We start from the raw sequence: 16,727 nt of genomic DNA, 5'->3' as shown, positions 1-16,727 counted from the left end.
AAAAAAAAAAATCATACAAAACCGAAAGAAGTACTTAGAGCTGTCCTGGGTGGGAATAAACGTAGAATGTGTAGTGTATGAGACAAACATTATAATTAAAGCGCAAACTGAGAAATGAAAATGTCTTAGAACCACTTGGGTTGTGTAAGATGGCACCAGAAAGTCTCCAGAGATTTCTCTGAGGTCAGGCAGAGAAAGAGAGGTCAAGGGGTGCTCAGTGGGAGGAGCACTTTGTCCTGGCAGCCAGGGGAGATGGGTCATAGCTCAGATCTGCCATGGCCAGACTGTATTATTCAAAAGTTTTTTTTAACATCTTCTTCTCTTTCTGCTCACGTCTTTGTAAGTGAAGCAGTGTGGTTTATAAAGTTCAGTGGTTACTAAATCTTTTAGAGATCAAATGCCATTTGATAGGATTATATATAGAAATACAGCAAGCCTGTGAGTGGCACCCTCAGTGAGACGTAGTGTGCAGTGAGGCAGGGGGAGCAAAAGCGCAAATTCACAGTAGATTCTGGGTTTTGCAATTATGATGTGGACCAGTGTGGTAGCTCTAGAACACTGGAAGTGGAGAATGTAAGACACCCAAGAGAAGGCATTTACAGAATGGTTTTCCGGGTCTGTAGTAAGGAAACAGAAATAACAGAGATGGATGGGGCTGTCATTTAAAATAAAGATCCCTGGAATTGTTTTAAGATCTGGAATGGTAAGGTTGTCACTGTAAGAGGCCAGACAGAAGATGTTCATTTGGGAAGGCATATCGTCTCTGTTGGCACTATTTAACTCTGTTTTTTTTTAAAAATAGATTAGTCAGAGATAAAATACAAATGAATGGATGTGGCTGTGTCCCAGCAGGACTTTCTTTATAAAACAAGGAGCAAGACCAAAATGAAAATAACCAAAGACAGATCCTGTCTTCTGTGAAACCAAGAGTTGCTTCTTTGAGAAGATAAACAGCATTGAAAAGCCCTTAACTAAATTAGCCAAAAGAAGGACAGAGAACACACAGACTTTTAAAGTTATAAATGAACAATGAAGTTCAGAAAATCATTCGGAAATACTTTCAAAACTTGTATTCCACAAAATTGGAACGCCAAAAAAAAAAAAAAAAAAAAAAGTAATGGATTCTTAGACTTATACAACACAGCCAAGTTAATCCAAGACTACATGAGTAATTCAAGCAGTGCTATAACCAGCAACAGAATTGAAGAGATAATAAAGCGCCTCCCAACAAGAGCATCCCCAGGCCTAGATGGATGCACAGGAGAAATCTATCAGAACATCAGGGAATTAACATCCACAACCCTCATTCTCTATGAGACAGTAAATGAATAAAGATTCCTAAACCAGAAAAAAAGTAAACAAAGAAAAAATAACAGATCTGATGAATATTGGTTAAAAAACTTCATAAAATACTGGCTGACCATATTCAAAGTGCGCGTGCAGTGGCGTACACACACACACACACACACACACACACACACACACACACACATACACACACCTGGAAACAAACCTAACCAATGAAAAAACTCTACAATGAAATGTTAAGACACTGATGAAGGAAATCAAGGAAGACACTAGATGAAAGAAAACCTCACACATCCACAAGGATTAACAGAATTAGTATCTCAAAAATAACCATACTACCATAAGCAATACAGAGAATCAATTTAATCCCAGTAAAAACGCCAATGTCATTCTTCAAACACACAGAATATAAGCAATCCAGTAATTTGCACAAAGACCTTAAAGGCCAAGGAGAGAGGAAACAACCTTGAACAAAAAGAATACTGTGGGAGATCTGGCCATACCTGGCTTCAAATTCCAAGTGCCATCATAATAAAATTAGCATGGTACTGGCACAAAAGAAGATCTATGGGATGGAATTGGGGGCCTATAAATGAGTCTATTCAACAGCAGTTACCTGATTTTTCACAAAACGTCAAGAATATACACTGGAGAAAAGAATCTTCAGCAAATGGTGCCAGGAAAGCTGGATTTCAACATGAAAAAAAAAAAGATGAAGCTAGATTCTCATTCTTCACCATGCACTAAAGAACTCCAAATCATCAAGGATCTCAACATAAGACCTGATCCTGTGAATCTGCTGGAGAAAGAAAAGTAAGAGCTACACCTCAACTTAGAGGCACAAGCAAGAACTTTCTGAACAAGACTGCAGAAGCACAGAAAGTAAAACCAGCAAAAGAGATCTCATGAGAGTAAAAAGCAAAGGAAACTGAAATGAATTAATAGATTGCCCACAGAATGGGAGAAAATCTTTGCCAGCTGTTCATCAGGCAGAGACTAGTGTCTCAGACATACAAGCAATAATGATGATGATGGTGATGGTGATGATGGTTATGGTGATGATGGTGATGATGGTGGTGGTGATGATGATGATAATGGTGGTGGTGGTGATGGTGATGATGATGGTGGTGGTGGTGGTGATGATGATGATGATGGTGGTGGTGGTGGTGATGATGATGATGATGGTGGTGGTGCTGGTGATGGTGGTGATGGTGGTGGTGGTGATGATGATGATGGTGGTGGTGGTGATGATGATGGTGATGATGATAATGGTGGTGGTGGTGATGGTGATGATGATGGTGGTGGTGGTGGTGATGGTGGTGCTGGTGATGGTGGTGATGGTGGTGGTGGTGATGATGATGATGGTGGTGGTGGTGATGATGATGGTGATGATGATAATGGTGGTGGTGGTGATGGTGATGATGATGGTGGTGGTGGTGGTGATGGTGGTGATGGTGGTGGTGGTGATGATGATGGTGATGATGATGATGATGGTGGTGGTGGTGGTGGTGGTGGTGATGATGGTGGTGGTGGTGGTGGTGATGATGATGGTGGTGGTGGTGATGATGATGATGATGATGATGATGGTGGTGGTGGTGGTGGTGATGATGGTGGTGGTGGTGGTGATGATGATGGTGGTGGTGGTGGTGGTGATGATGATGATGATCCCCAAACCCTAAACATTGAGGGAAATAAACAATCTAATTTTAAAAACCTGTGGAACTGATAAAAAAAAAATTCCGAGAAAAGGGAAGAAATGTAAATTGTCAGGAAAAGTCCCTAACACCTTTGGCACCAGGGAATGAAGATTAAACCTTGCACTTCACCTTAGTCAGAATAGCCGCCATCGGGAATAGGAATGTCAGCAAGTGCTGGTGTGGACATGAGGGAAAGAGCCTTTGCACACTGCTGGTGAGGGCATATCCAGAGCACCTAGGAAATCAGACAAGAGGTTTCTCAAAAAACCAACCAACCAAACAACAACAACAACAAAACAAACCTAGAGACAGAACTACATATGATCCGGCGACACCACCCCTGGACATCATACCCCACTGCAGACAGTTGCCATCACGCTCTTTTCTGCACTAGTCACGGTAGCTAAGCAATGGGCAAATCTAGATGCCTATCCACAGGTGACTGTTTGGGGGGAAATGTGGAATATTACTTAGCCATGAAGAAATAAGTGAAATTTGCATGTAAACAGAACTGGAAAGGGGTATTCTGATTGGACTGACAAAGGCCATATGTTCTCTCTCTCTCTCTCTCTCTCTCTCTCTCTCTCTCTCTCTCTCTCTCTGTGTGTGTGTGTGTCTCTCTCTCTCCCCCACCCTCTCTCTCTCTCACACACACACACATACACACACACACACACACACACACACACACACACACACACACACACACACAGATTCCAGCTTCCAACCTTTTTTTCTGTGCATAAGTGGAAGCCAAGGAAGTAGAAAGGTGACACAGTTAGGGAGGGGGATACAGATTATATGTTAAACAAAAGTAAAGGGGTGAAATACCAAGAGTGAAAAGCTTAAGCGGGAAGGAGCCTGGGATGTGAGGTAAATCAGCCTGTAAGGGGGAGGCTAATCCAAAGGAACAGGGCATGCCAAGCCACATGGAAAGTACTCTCTCCTAACCCAACTTTAAAAAATCAAAGGAGAACAGTAAACACTGACAGGTAAAGGGCTAAGTAGCTTGGCTGTGTGTTGGGGGAGGGGCTTAATCACAGTGGACCAACTAAAACTAAGGATCTAAGGAAGAGGTCTCCAAATCAGCCCAGGCTTTTACTGTTGCCCATGATCACCCATCGTAGCTTCATGGTAAGGCCCTATGGTGGAAGAAAACACACGCTTTGGCTGCAGGACGAAGAAACCAATCCCAAACTAACCAGCAGAGTCCTCCCTGTTGGGCAGCTTTCATTCAGGCTTCTAAAGGAGAGGAGAGGCCAGTGGCCCTCCCAGCTCTGACACTACAGGGCGTCATGCTGACAGCCAAAATGTCCTCACTGGAGCAACAGTAGCATGTTCTCAATGGATTTGAGGAAGCTCCATAGGAGAGAATTACATGCCTGTACTGTAATCCTGGTCGTCAGTCCATGGCTGGGAGTGTGTAGGGTACACCCTGCTGTTGCTAACTTGCTAAATAGTGAAACTATTGGATTACCATCGAAGTATTTATGTTTATACACATAGACATGGGCTGTTCACAATCTTGGCCATAAAAGCTTCCTTTTGTAGCAGACAACAGCCATATAGATATGTAGAACTGTTCACAGTGCAAAGAATAAGAGGCTGGGTGCCCAGCCTAACCGTGTCTATGTAGACCCCCACCACCTCCAAGGTTCGGAGGATGATGTAGAAGAAAAGAGGAAAAAATGGTAAGATCTGGACACAGACACATACACACACACACACACACACACACACACACACACACACATACACACACACACACACGCACACACACACGCACACACACGCACACACACACATGCACACACACGCACACACACATGCGCTCGCGCACACATACATGCACACAGACGCACACACATGTACACACACACACAGGCATGCATGTGCGCGTGCACACACACACGTGAACTTAAATGTTGAGTACTTAAATTATATTCTTAAAATCTAGGATAATTGATCATTAATATTATTTCATTTATCTTAAGATCATTTCAACAGAGAGAGTATTTGAAGATCTTTCTGAGAATACTTGGAGTCCCATATTTAACATAATTTCTCATCATATGAATGGGTTTTGTAAAGTTCTTCACAAGGGGGCTTTAGTAGACATTTGATAATTTGAGTCTAGTTTGAATAGCACTTTACATTTTTCTTATGGTACTACATTGGGTATAGTAAGGCTAACTTTATAGTACCTGTATTTCATATGAAGAAAGTGACCCTACAACATTACTAATAGGAAGAACTTGCGGGTTTTTTGCAGGGGTTGCCCATCCATATCTTTTACATTTCTTTTGGCATCTTCTTCCTCAAAAAAAAAGCCTGAAGCGTAATTAGCAGTGGTAGTTCCAGCTTGCACCCCAGAACATCTTAGGGACCCCTGAAAATAACCACTGAGGTCCTAGGACTGCAGACTTGGGGTTGGTTTCTGACTAGAGAGGTGTGGTCCGAGGTGATCCAAGTCACGCGTTCTTGACTCTGTATTGTGTTTTCCTTTATATACAGAAAAAAAAAAAACAGAATATGGAACAATGGAAGATTGAAGCACATAGAGTTGCTGAACACATCTAGGGAAGTGGATGAGAGTTCTTGTGATGTAAAAGTAGTTAGTGAGGTAGGCTTTTCATGACATTGATCATGAAGAAGGGCTTGGTGACAGGAAACGGAGCTAATATGCCCTTTCATCCATTGGCCAGATAATTACCAACGACTCTGTACTAGATGAAGTGCTAGACACAGGAAACACAGCAACAAACCATGGCACCCCTCCCAGGACTTTTCCTCCAGACACACCAAGAGATTTGCAGCAGCGAGTGGCTGGGGACATGGGCAAATGTCCAGCTCGTGAGACAAGACCATCAAGCCACACCAGAGTCCACTGGCGTCTCGGGCAGAGTTCCAGTCTCAGAGGAAAAGGACAGCACAGGACAGGAAGCTGATGCAGACCCTGACAGCTGGCTAAGCGGAGATGACGGAGAAGAGGTGAAAGTTACAGCTTGATAAAAACAGCCCAGGGTCTGATTAGGCCCAGGGAAGAGAAGCTATGAATGGGTCACCCTCAGCCACACACACTGCCGAAGAGTGTGGGCAAGCGGGCGGCACTGGGCCAATGGGGACTGTTCAGCTGTTAAAAGACAATTGCCATGTGGTATAGTCAAAATGGCCAATTTTAGTAACTATTTTAAATTAGCTTTACTTATGAGATTTTGATGTTTTGTCTCACCTAAAGTTAAATTATCATGAATATTATTAAAGGAATCCAGGTCTATTATTCTTCCAACAAATCAAATAAATCATTTTTTGATATCTTGCCCTTACTCAACAAACATCCTCCAACAACTTAAGTAGAAGAGAGGGGTGAGAAAGTTGCTGTCTATCAAAGCAGTTCCCTATTCAGGGCAAAAGAGGTCACAAACAGAAATGTTTAATTTGTGTATCAGCACACTTTTTCATGATGCTTTTGTGATCTCACTGTTATGAATTTCTAAAGCCCTCCACACTGCCCTGAGGTTTCTGGGAAACTTGAAGCTGTGGTTCTATCAAAACCAACCTGCCTCAAGTTCCGCAGGCATATCAGCAAGTACTAAAGAGTTATGTGTATGTGAATTTCATGCAAATAATATCTGGGTTAGTCTTTTCACCCACTATGTGTTTGTATTACCTATTCTACACATGCGTCCTGGCTGGTTTTATGTCAACTTGACCCAAGCTAGAGTCATCTGAAAGGAGGGAACCTCAACTGAAAAAATGTTCCGTAAGATCTAACTGTGGGGCATCTTCTTAATTAGTGATTGATGGAGAGGTCCCAGCCATTGCGGGTGCTGCCACACCTGGGCTGGTGGGTTCTATAAGAAAGCAGGTGAGTTTACGACAGCCAGGGCTAACACAGAGAAATTCCTGTCTTGAAAACAAGAAAACAAACAAACAAATGTGCTTGTTTCTTTATAATATCAGTCAACATATTTCATCCCCAGCTGTTTCTACAGTACATCCTTGCATGGCAGAGAGTCCACCAGAGAAAGTGTCCAAGTCTCCTCCCAGGAGCCAGAGTGGGTTCTGGGAGAAGGAAATGTTTCTTAGGAGCTAAACAGGAGCTTGAGAAGCGATGGCAAACTCCTGAGAGATCAAGGCAGCAGAGCAGTTGAACTGCATGAAATGAGTTCTACCTGAATAAAGGTATTGTGTAAACAGCATGTGTTATAGTGATGGGGAGGTAGGGAAAGATAGACAAGTGTGTGCTCCTCAGAGACAGCCCCTGAGAGGACGCAGGGAGGATTTGTCGTCTTTATGGGTTTCAAATAGCGGGTGCCGTTTTGATGATGGTATCACAGCATCAGCTGTGTGAGTCCTGGCAACCCATCTCTGAGTGTTCTTACATCTATCTGCACATAACGTGAAGTGGCAGGAATCTGCGTACGCACAACCTCGGGGGATGATGGTTTATCACCTTATCACAACCCATACAGAGCAATTAGTGCAGTCACTCTTCCATGCCATAAATGTCATTAATAAGGTGCAAGCCTGGATGCCTAGTGAGGGGGACACGCTCCGGGATCGTTTCAGCGATGAGGAACACACAAGGCATGAAGCGTGTTTTTGCGGTGAGGACGGTGCTGTAGCAGGTCCGAGTGCTGCAGACACATGCATGTAAGGTGGCTTTTGTCAAAGGTCATACTGTATTCAGCTAACACAGAGCACTCAAACATCTTACACACTCTCGGCCTGGCTACACAGTGTGTGTGTGTGTGTGTGTACGTATGTGTGCACATGTGTGTCCATTTTACTGCCATCTGTTAATGAAATATAAAAATGATATGCATCGTAGTAAAACTGGAAGATTACCAGTATATCCTGAGATTTAAATAACTCGGGGTAAGACGGAAGATAATCAGATACTGAGCCCAATTGGGGGTGGGGTGGGAGTAAAAGTCCGTGAGCAAAACCCTGTGTGTATTCCCTATCTTATTTCAAGATCAGGGTTGGTTTTTTTGTTGTTGTTGGAGTCAGACATAAATCATGTGTGGAGTGATTGATTGACTCTTGTCACTGAGTACAGTAAACCGAATTAAAGGCACCGAGGTTGATGGTTTCAGTAACAACACACACGGGAAAGGGAAGAGATCAGATAACAGCCTTTCCTTGGAGATCCACACAGCTGCAAGGCAAATGAAGTTTCAAAATGGCAGCCTATTCCACCAACACAGGTCAATAACAGGAACTTCTTCTTCTCCAGTCCCGAGTCAAGCACAGAACTGGTCAGTAGTCTCACTGTGCTCGGGCTGTGAGCATCGTGAGTGCCGTTACCTACTCATCTACACAGAATGGCAGGTGTGCACAAAGTGACCAACGTGGTAGATCCCTAGGGAAGCCGATGTGGGCCAGATGAGGCTAAGTCCTGTGTAGGTCTGAGCAGCCAGGGTCAAGGACGTGCTAATTTAAAACGCTAGAAGGCCAGCTTGAGTGGTGTACACACACATAGGCTTCAGGAGCAACGTGGCAGTGTTCTCGCTCACTTGAACATCCCAAAGGGGCTCCGGTTGGTGAAGGCATGTAAAGGACCAATGCCAGACATGGGGCTGACGACCACGAGGCTGCAAGGTTACTGTCAGACCTTCACAGGGACGGACGTTTACATGAATTGGATTTTTGCCTTGAAGCATGCAGAAGTGCACGCTAGCAGGGGATGCGTGTTCTGATCCGGGCTGAGGCTTGGTCTCCCCCCAGCCCTGCCCCTTCTGGCTGTGAGGGAATCAGTTCTAAGCTTATCTGGCCGCTGCAGGAGCCGTGAGATCCGTTCATCAGATTCTGCCCGAGAATTCTCCTTTGTGAAGGTGGAGAAAATTATGCCTAGTAAGATTTCCATTTCAGTTCAATTTGCTCTCAGCTCCACAGAGCAGCTGAAGAGGGGACAATCTGGAGGGACGAGGGCTTTAGAAATAAGGGGACTGGGTGCATTTGGGAGGGTGTGCTGTGGCTCACATTCATAGGATGCTTTTACAATGGAATTTGTTTTTTTTTTTTTAAGGTGGCAAACAAACAAGTAATACTTTTATTTCCTTAGATTTCAATCAAAATATCACCTATATTGTAACCCCTTTCCCATCAGGAAAATCAATTAGATTTTATTGTTGTAGATTCAACCATCGCTTTCTTTCCAAAGAGTAGGAGCCTCAAAATCTGTATTCAGCTCCTGAGAGCAGGTGTCACTAAGACAAACAGGGCCGAGGACTGAGCTGGCTCCTGCATACAATTCCAGCAATGCAGCTCGCCAGCCCTACTCTGATCAATATGTAAACGAAGTCAGAAAAGATTTAACTTTTCAGCTGTCAAATTGATGATAAACAGCAGGAAAATCATTACTTATTATATTTTTATTATATATCTAAACCACTTTCCTGGCATCGGTTTGTTTGCTAGCGAATCTCGGAAAGCGAGCCGCATAGCAATCTCTCAGATGGTTGCTGGGTATTGCTATTTATTGACACGTGACTCTAATAATTCACAGTCTTTCTGCCTGGGACTTCTGGCTCTCTGCACATATTTTTAATTCACTTTCTATCTTCTTGGGGGAGAGATCAAACGATTTTGTGATTTATGCTAACTTAGCAAAGAGCTAGTTAACTGTCTCCCTGTAAAGGTGAATGGTAATTTTCCCCCCTTGATTTTTCTTTACTGTGGTGCTTGGCACAGTAGATTTCTTATAACATTTGTCAGAATGAATTTATTGAGAAGGATTTATTACCGCTAGATATTATTCTGCCATTTGGTCACCTTGCTGTTTATTTTATTAAGAGCAGCACCGTCAAAGGCTATATACATCCTTCCTGGGAGCTGCCTGGTGTCCGCATGGCGGTGGGAAACGGCTGGGTTCATTCTGCAAAGATCACAGATCAACATCTGACCCGGTGCCACTGCTCAAGGTGCAGCAACACAGGCGTCAACGTCCCCTTCTGGTTCCCTTTTCTCAGTTCTTCTAGGCAAACCCGGTAGGGTCAAGGCCTCCTCTCAGGCTGGGCCACGGCGTTTGTTCTTTTTTATCGCCCTCACACAGGCACGGAGGGGTCTTTAGGCGCAGTGGGTTCCTGAGGCTGCAGTTTTCGTTGTGATAACCCGACCGCCGGAGGCCGTGCCCTTCAGTGTGCTTAATGAAGCGCTGAGCTCTGTTCTCTCACCGCCTTTTTCACACTGTTTTACAATGCACCCGATAAAGTGCTTCTGTGGGATTTGTCTAAAATAAGTGCATTTTAAGGAGTTTCAGGACGCTTGGGAGAACAATATAATCAAAGATGCGCGGGGCGAGGGGGGGGGGGATGTTTCGATTGTTGACTACAAAGGCACAGGGTGTGATGAGACGCAACCATCCCAATTTTCAAAATGTGGGATTTTAATATTCTCGCTAAAAAAAAATCACCAGAATAGATTTATTAGGAGTACTTCCCCTTTGAATTAATAAATACAATGAGTCTGAGGACAGGGTTAGGACTCCTGCTCAGGAGTAGGAGTGGAGTGTCAGTGGGGAAGAGCACCCCAGGATCCTTCAGGGCTCTCTGACCATGTGAGAAACAGGTCCCTAGGAGGACCACGGGCTGCCTGCTCAACAGCAACATGGCTTCCCTAAGAGGACCATGGGCTGCCTGCTCGAAGGCAACATGGCTTCCCTAAGAGGACCCCGGGCTGCCAGCTCGAAGGCAACATGGCTTCCCTAAGAGGACCACGGGCTGCCTGCTCAAAGGCAACATGGCTTCCCTAAGAGGACCACGGGCTGCCTGCTCCACAGCACCATGGCTTCCCTAAGAGGACCATGGGCTGCCTGCTCGACAGCACCATGGCTTGCAAATGTTTCTTAGTACTGTTCCGTGAAAGAACAAGTTTCCAAGCAACATACCCAGAGCCAGACCTTAGGGAGACCTGGGAGCGTCTGGAAGGAATATTTAAAGGAGTATTGAGGAACTAACTCTAACAAGCATCAGGTCCCTGGAGAGTGCGTGTATCTGAGGTAGGAACAGGGTACCAAGTTTTACCAGCATTAAAGGGTCTCCCAGAAAGACATGCCAGAGATAGAGGATTATATCTGTCCTCTCCCAGAGTCAGGGGCACCTACCTGGACATGCAGAGAGGTGCCCTGCTACAGGGTGAGAAATATGGATCCGTTTTAAACAACTTTTAGGGTAGATGCAGCCCTTATTAGGATTTTGTGGAGGGGATCAAATTCATTGAATTTTATTTATTTATTTTTTTGGCATTAACTGCCACAAATAGTGTTATCAAACCATACAGAATCTCACCAAACATAACAAAGTTGAACCTCACAATACCAGAGTTATATCCTAACTCTAGATAGGATATACAGCTGTATGGTTTTGGTTACATAATTATGACTCATTGGATCACTTGCCATCTATCATAAAGAGATTATTGGATGAAACTATCACCAAAGTCAGTAATAAAGATTGCATATTGCTGGGTGTTCCTGGGGTCTGGGGCATTGCCTGATATTATACAACAGAAAAGGTAAGAATCCCACAGTTACAGCAGATGAGAGAGCTAGGAAGAGGCATCCATGTGCTCTTCGGGAGCCATGGCTGTCCAGCAATGGCAGTACTGTAAGCTGATTATAAGGTATTGGGCATGGATGCTAGAAAATAAAAGGTTTTGAAGAATGCCTAGTGCTGTCCAGGTGGGATGACACCCTCATTAGGCCAGGTATTAAATTGGGGGTTGCGAATAAAATAGTTAATCCAGCCTGATTCTAGGTTAGTTAGAAAAAAAATCAAAGTGACAGAATGTGATGTGGCCTAATTGATGCCTGCTCATCAGAGAAGATTCTTGGGGCAATGTACAGTGGCCAAAGCAGTAACGCCCACCTGTTTAGAGTGCAGAGGGCAGGGGACTACGCAGTCACAAGTGGGACACATGTACTGTACGTGAGGAAGAGGAGTGGACAGGTAATGAGCTGGAGATCAGGGGAGACCAGAGCTACCAGTGTATTCTGGATATAGCGGGACAACTACACTCAGGAATCTGATCAAGATACGTCGCCAGGTGTAGTGGCGCATGCCTTTAATCCCAGCACTGGGAAGCAGAGGCAGGCGGATTGCTATGAGTTCAAGGCCAGCCTGGTCTGCAAATTGAGTCCAGAACAGCCAAGGCTAACACAGAGAGAACCTGTCTTGAAAAACAAACAAACAAACAATATACATTGTGTACACATAGGAAACTCTCAAACAATTAACAAACTAGCATGTTAGGATATAATGTGACAAAAGAGAAACTATTCCCCCTTAAGTAAAGGAGAGATCCTTGTAGTTTGCAATAATGTGGGCCAATGTGGGAACATGAGGCCAAAAGAAACAATCCAGACAAAGGACAACAGATACCGCCTTGTATCACATGTGTGTAGAATTCCATAAGTTAGGCTCGCAGACATAGAGGAGAATGGTAGTTTTGGATATGGAAGTGGAAGGGACGTGTGATGGGCAGACGTTAGTCAAAAATAATCAACCTGTCAGCAGTGAAGATGTTACGAAGAGACACCTGGGGTCTCCCAACCACTCCCACCCCACCCCCCACCCCCAACCGCCATCGATCAGACTACTGAAACAGTGAGCCCCAGAAACTATAAAAGACCGAAGAGTAGTGACAGCTAGACGAGGGCTTGCCTCCCAGGAAGACAAGAGGTTTCATACAGGTCTGGCCACTTGTCAGCCCACCTTGCAGGGCAGACCAGAACAAACAATGAGGATGCGAGTGCGAGGGACCACACCTTGACCAGGACCCCTTTAGCTATGCATACCTCCGGTCCTCTATTTAAACATCTCATTTCAGGACCCTGAAGATGAACTCGGGGGTTCACTGGGCCTCTTTGTTCTTCTTTCCGCTGTGGACACACTGAATAAGTCTCCTTCAGATACTTTTCACTGCTACATGTTTGATTCGCTTATGGAGAGTGAGTGGCTGGGCTTGTTACAGCTGTTATAGGCTATGCTCTGACCCCAGATGACCCCAGAACAAGAAGATACACATTCTGGAGACTGTGTGTGACGTCACAACTCTGCTCAATGATCACATGACGTATATTTGAAAACTGATAAGAAGGTAGATGTGAAATATTCTCATGGCACACGCACACAAAGAAACGCAGGAGGTGGTTGTGTGGTAAGTAGCTTGATTTACTCATTACTCACGATATATATATATGTATCGGACCTTACATCATACCCTGAAAATATGTATGATTGCTCTATGTCCCTTAAGATGAAGATGGTCAGTTTCATAATAAAGGTTTCTTCTTAGTTTCTGTCTTCAGATATGCACAGCACTTTGTATTCATCAAGCCAAACATTTATATTACATTATATTATGCAACATCAGCATAATGATATTACCTCTCTATTACACATATGAAAAAAGTGTTTGTGTGTGTGTGTGTGTGTGTGTGTGTGTGTGTGTGTGTGTGTGTAGGATGTACACACGTGTCCATCCATGCACAGAAGTCAGGTGAGGATGCTATGTGTGTGTCCTGCTCCGTTGCTCTCTCTCTCCCATCGCTATGTTTCAGCTAGGTTGGCTGTCCATAAATGCCAGCACCACTCTTAATCTTCAATGTCTCCAACACAGGTGGTGGCACCACCACTCAGAACCCCAGGTGTGTGCAGCAAGTGCCCTTGCTGTCTGAGTATCCCTCTGGCCTGGGAAAAAGTCTTAACTTTTAATGTGGCAAACTAGCTCTCACCTCTAGGGCTGAATCTGAAATCATCATCCCTTGACCCGAGGCCCCCCTAACCCCTCACTACACATCCTCACACAGCTGTCAAGCCCCATGAGCCTACTGACCCTCTTCAGAGTTTCCTCTATAGCCACTATTCTCACAGTGGTTCCTGAGAGAGCACTGCCTACTGACCTGGTCCTAAGTCCATAGAATCTGTAGATATGAACGTACCACCCAGCAACCCGAATTGAGAAATTCATCAGGAAAGTGGGCTCCTGCCTACTCTTGAGAACACTGTGCCATTGGGTTGCTCATGTCAAGGTTTCCCAGGCAGATGGGACACTAGCTACATCTGTAAGGACTCCATGAAGCGTTGTTGCTGGTGTCTGCCACTTAATTGACTTCTCAACTGTTTTTTCAATAAATACAACAAAAAGTATAAAGGAGCTACCCGCATAGTACCTTTCCTTCAAAGCATCCATTTAAAATCCTCTCTGATCATATGGTGAGTTCATAGAGTGCAAATAAATAATTCCATCCTGCCGCAGGTGACAGGCTAATTCTCCTGAAAATTTCCACCTTACCTTTCCTTTTCTAATGCTTCCCCGGGGGCTTCTCGCCACAGCTGTCATTAGATCAGTGGTTCCCAACTGGGATTATTTTCTCTCCAAAGGGATACTTGGCACTATCAGGAGACATTTCTGATTTCAATAACTTTGGAGCAGGGGTGAGGGGAGAGGGTGGATGCTTCTTTCATGTGCAGAAGCCAGGAGGCAGTTAAATATCCCTGACATCTGGAGCAGTAACCCCACTTCAAAACATTTCCTGGCCCCACATCCCAATAGCGTCCTGGCTCAGAAACCGTGTTTATGTCCCCGATTCCAGCCCCTCCCCTCAGCTTTCAGAGCCTCTCAGCAAACACTCTGCCTCTACGTCGCACAATGCTTCAAAACCTTGTCCCTGGCACCCTCACTGGGTACCACCCCTCACCAATTACAGCAATGGGTGGGACCAGAATTAAATATTTTTTAGCAATTTATTAAGCGTAAAAATCTTTATTCTTGTAAATATTCAAAAGAATCAGGTCCAAGCTTTAGCTTCAGGCGTTTGCAAGTTTTCCATTTCCAAACCATAGGTAGTAGGCTTTCAGATGCTCAGATGTAACTCGATTCCCTGAAGGACAGAGGTTTTATTAGTCACAGTGAGGAGGACAAGACAACACCAGTTCTCCCCAAGGCTGAGAATTGAATCCGCAGTCCTTTGTCTTCCTTCCCAGACCGATGCGCTCTGGGTGTGGAAGCTCAGCATAGACACACTTTAGCCCTTCAGTCTTAGGTTTCTCATCTTGCTTGAATGAGATGGGAAATGTGACTCTTGAAGCCCCTTTGCACACGGTGTATGTGGCTAACCCACAGGGAGCCACCACAGAGGCCAGACACAGCTTCAGAGCTTTTCCTAAGGCAGGCTCAGATGCACTACCCACTTACAAACTGTCCAGTCATCTGCAGCCTCCATTCTGGTTCCAGGCCTCTGAGTAGAGAGCTGCCTTCATCCGGTGTGTCACTGCCTCACACGGCGATAACACCAGTAATTTCAACACTGTATTGCCCAGAATGTAAACAGTGGCTTCCTGCACTCTTGTAATCCCAGTTACCCCACTGAAGTGTTAGTACAGCACAAACCTGGTAGGTCTGTAGAAACAGGCTCCCTCGGCTGCATCTCAGCTGTCTTTCGTAAGGAGGAAAGCAGCCATGACTTCCAGTGGCTGTGCCAACATGGATCCTTCCAGAAGCGTGCCTGAAGGACGGAATGCCAAGAGCAGCCTCTTCATCCTGTACAGCCTCCATGGCGAGGGTACATAGGAGACTGGTTGTCAGGACAGGAAAGAGACAAACCACGCTTCCGAGCATGGAGAAATCTCTGCAGGTATCGGCTTTGCAGAAGTACATAGCCCAGGTGCTGGTGTCGGTGACCATGATTCAGGGCACAGGCAGGGAGGAGAGGCCAGCACATGGCTGTCCACCAGCCGCACCTACCTGGAAAGAGTTTGGAGGGAGAAGCACGAGGAAAGGATAGGTGTCCAGGTTTCCTGCCTGCAAGCTTGGTGTTTACCAATCTACGTAGACATAAGTGTTGAAAGGGCTTGAGCACTGACCGATAGGAGCCCGAGGAGGAAGTCAGGACTCCCAAGTTCTTCTAAGGGAGAAGCGTGCTTTCTCAAGATCAAAATGCTGGTCACTTCTCTCTGCAATCCCCTCCGTGAGATCTGGAACCCCAAGAACAGGAATCAAAGCAAAATTTCAAGAGTAATAAATACTTAATTTCCCCAAGTCACAAACTTATCAAATCCCCCAGTCCTCAAATTGAGTTATTTAAATGTGGTAAGTATATTATTTCTCTCATTTGAAGGCTGAATGCATGTTGTACATTACCTATTTCCTGAACTGCATTTTTAAAAATACTTTATTGGTTGACTGATTTACATATATGAGGGTGTGTGAGTACACGTGTCTGTGGGATGAAGTGCCTGTGTGAGTGAGAAGAGTGTTGAGTGTCCTTCTCCATCACACTGTGTGTGTGTGTGTGTGTGTGTGTGTGTGCGCGCGCGCGCGCGCACCTGCTCTCTGTGGGGTCCAGAGCCGTGCCGTACCAAGCACCAGGCAATGTGGGCTACTTGTTCTTTGAACACAGACAGAGGCTTGTGGGGCACTGGGCTGTGCATGGCCTCCCAAATGCAGAACACCTAATCTCACCTCTGTTTCTCATAGAATTAAATAATTTGATTAAAAATTTTTATGTGTTAAAAATCCACAAGGAGTCTCTACTGTTCACTACACATCCAAGAATCATGTGCATTTTAATGACGTTCAATACTTCTGAGTGGCTGGCTTTGCCCACTTTGAATCCAGGGATGGGCATGGTACAAACATTGAGATGTTGGGGCCAGACGTGGCAGCCTCAGGGCCTCTTCACACAGATCTCTGAATCAAGGGCTCTCAACCATT

The 16,727-nt window shown here is 44.9% G+C and overlaps 1 protein-coding gene across 1 annotated transcript in view; it reads right to left on the bottom strand.

Annotated features, from left to right (window-relative positions):
* LOC311585348 (uncharacterized protein) overlaps positions 1 to 16,727 on the bottom strand; it is a 168,893-nt gene that overhangs the window by 15,604 nt on the left and 136,562 nt on the right. Inside the window, exons 3-4 of the mRNA XM_084760443.1 lie at positions 15,878 to 15,988; positions 15,405 to 15,758 (exon numbers count right to left, since the gene is read on the bottom strand). Coding sequence (XP_084616569.1) covers positions 15,405 to 15,698 — 294 coding nt within the window. The 5' untranslated portion in view covers positions 15,699 to 15,758; positions 15,878 to 15,988. The remainder of the gene's footprint in view (positions 1 to 15,404; positions 15,759 to 15,877; positions 15,989 to 16,727) is intronic.

Source organism: Acomys minous, assembly GCF_964271855.1.
Source record: "Acomys minous genome assembly, chromosome: 15".
NCBI lineage: Eukaryota > Metazoa > Chordata > Mammalia > Rodentia > Muridae > Acomys > Acomys minous.
The sequence above is the reverse complement of the archived record's forward strand: the minus strand, read 5'-3'. Positions and strand labels throughout refer to the sequence as shown.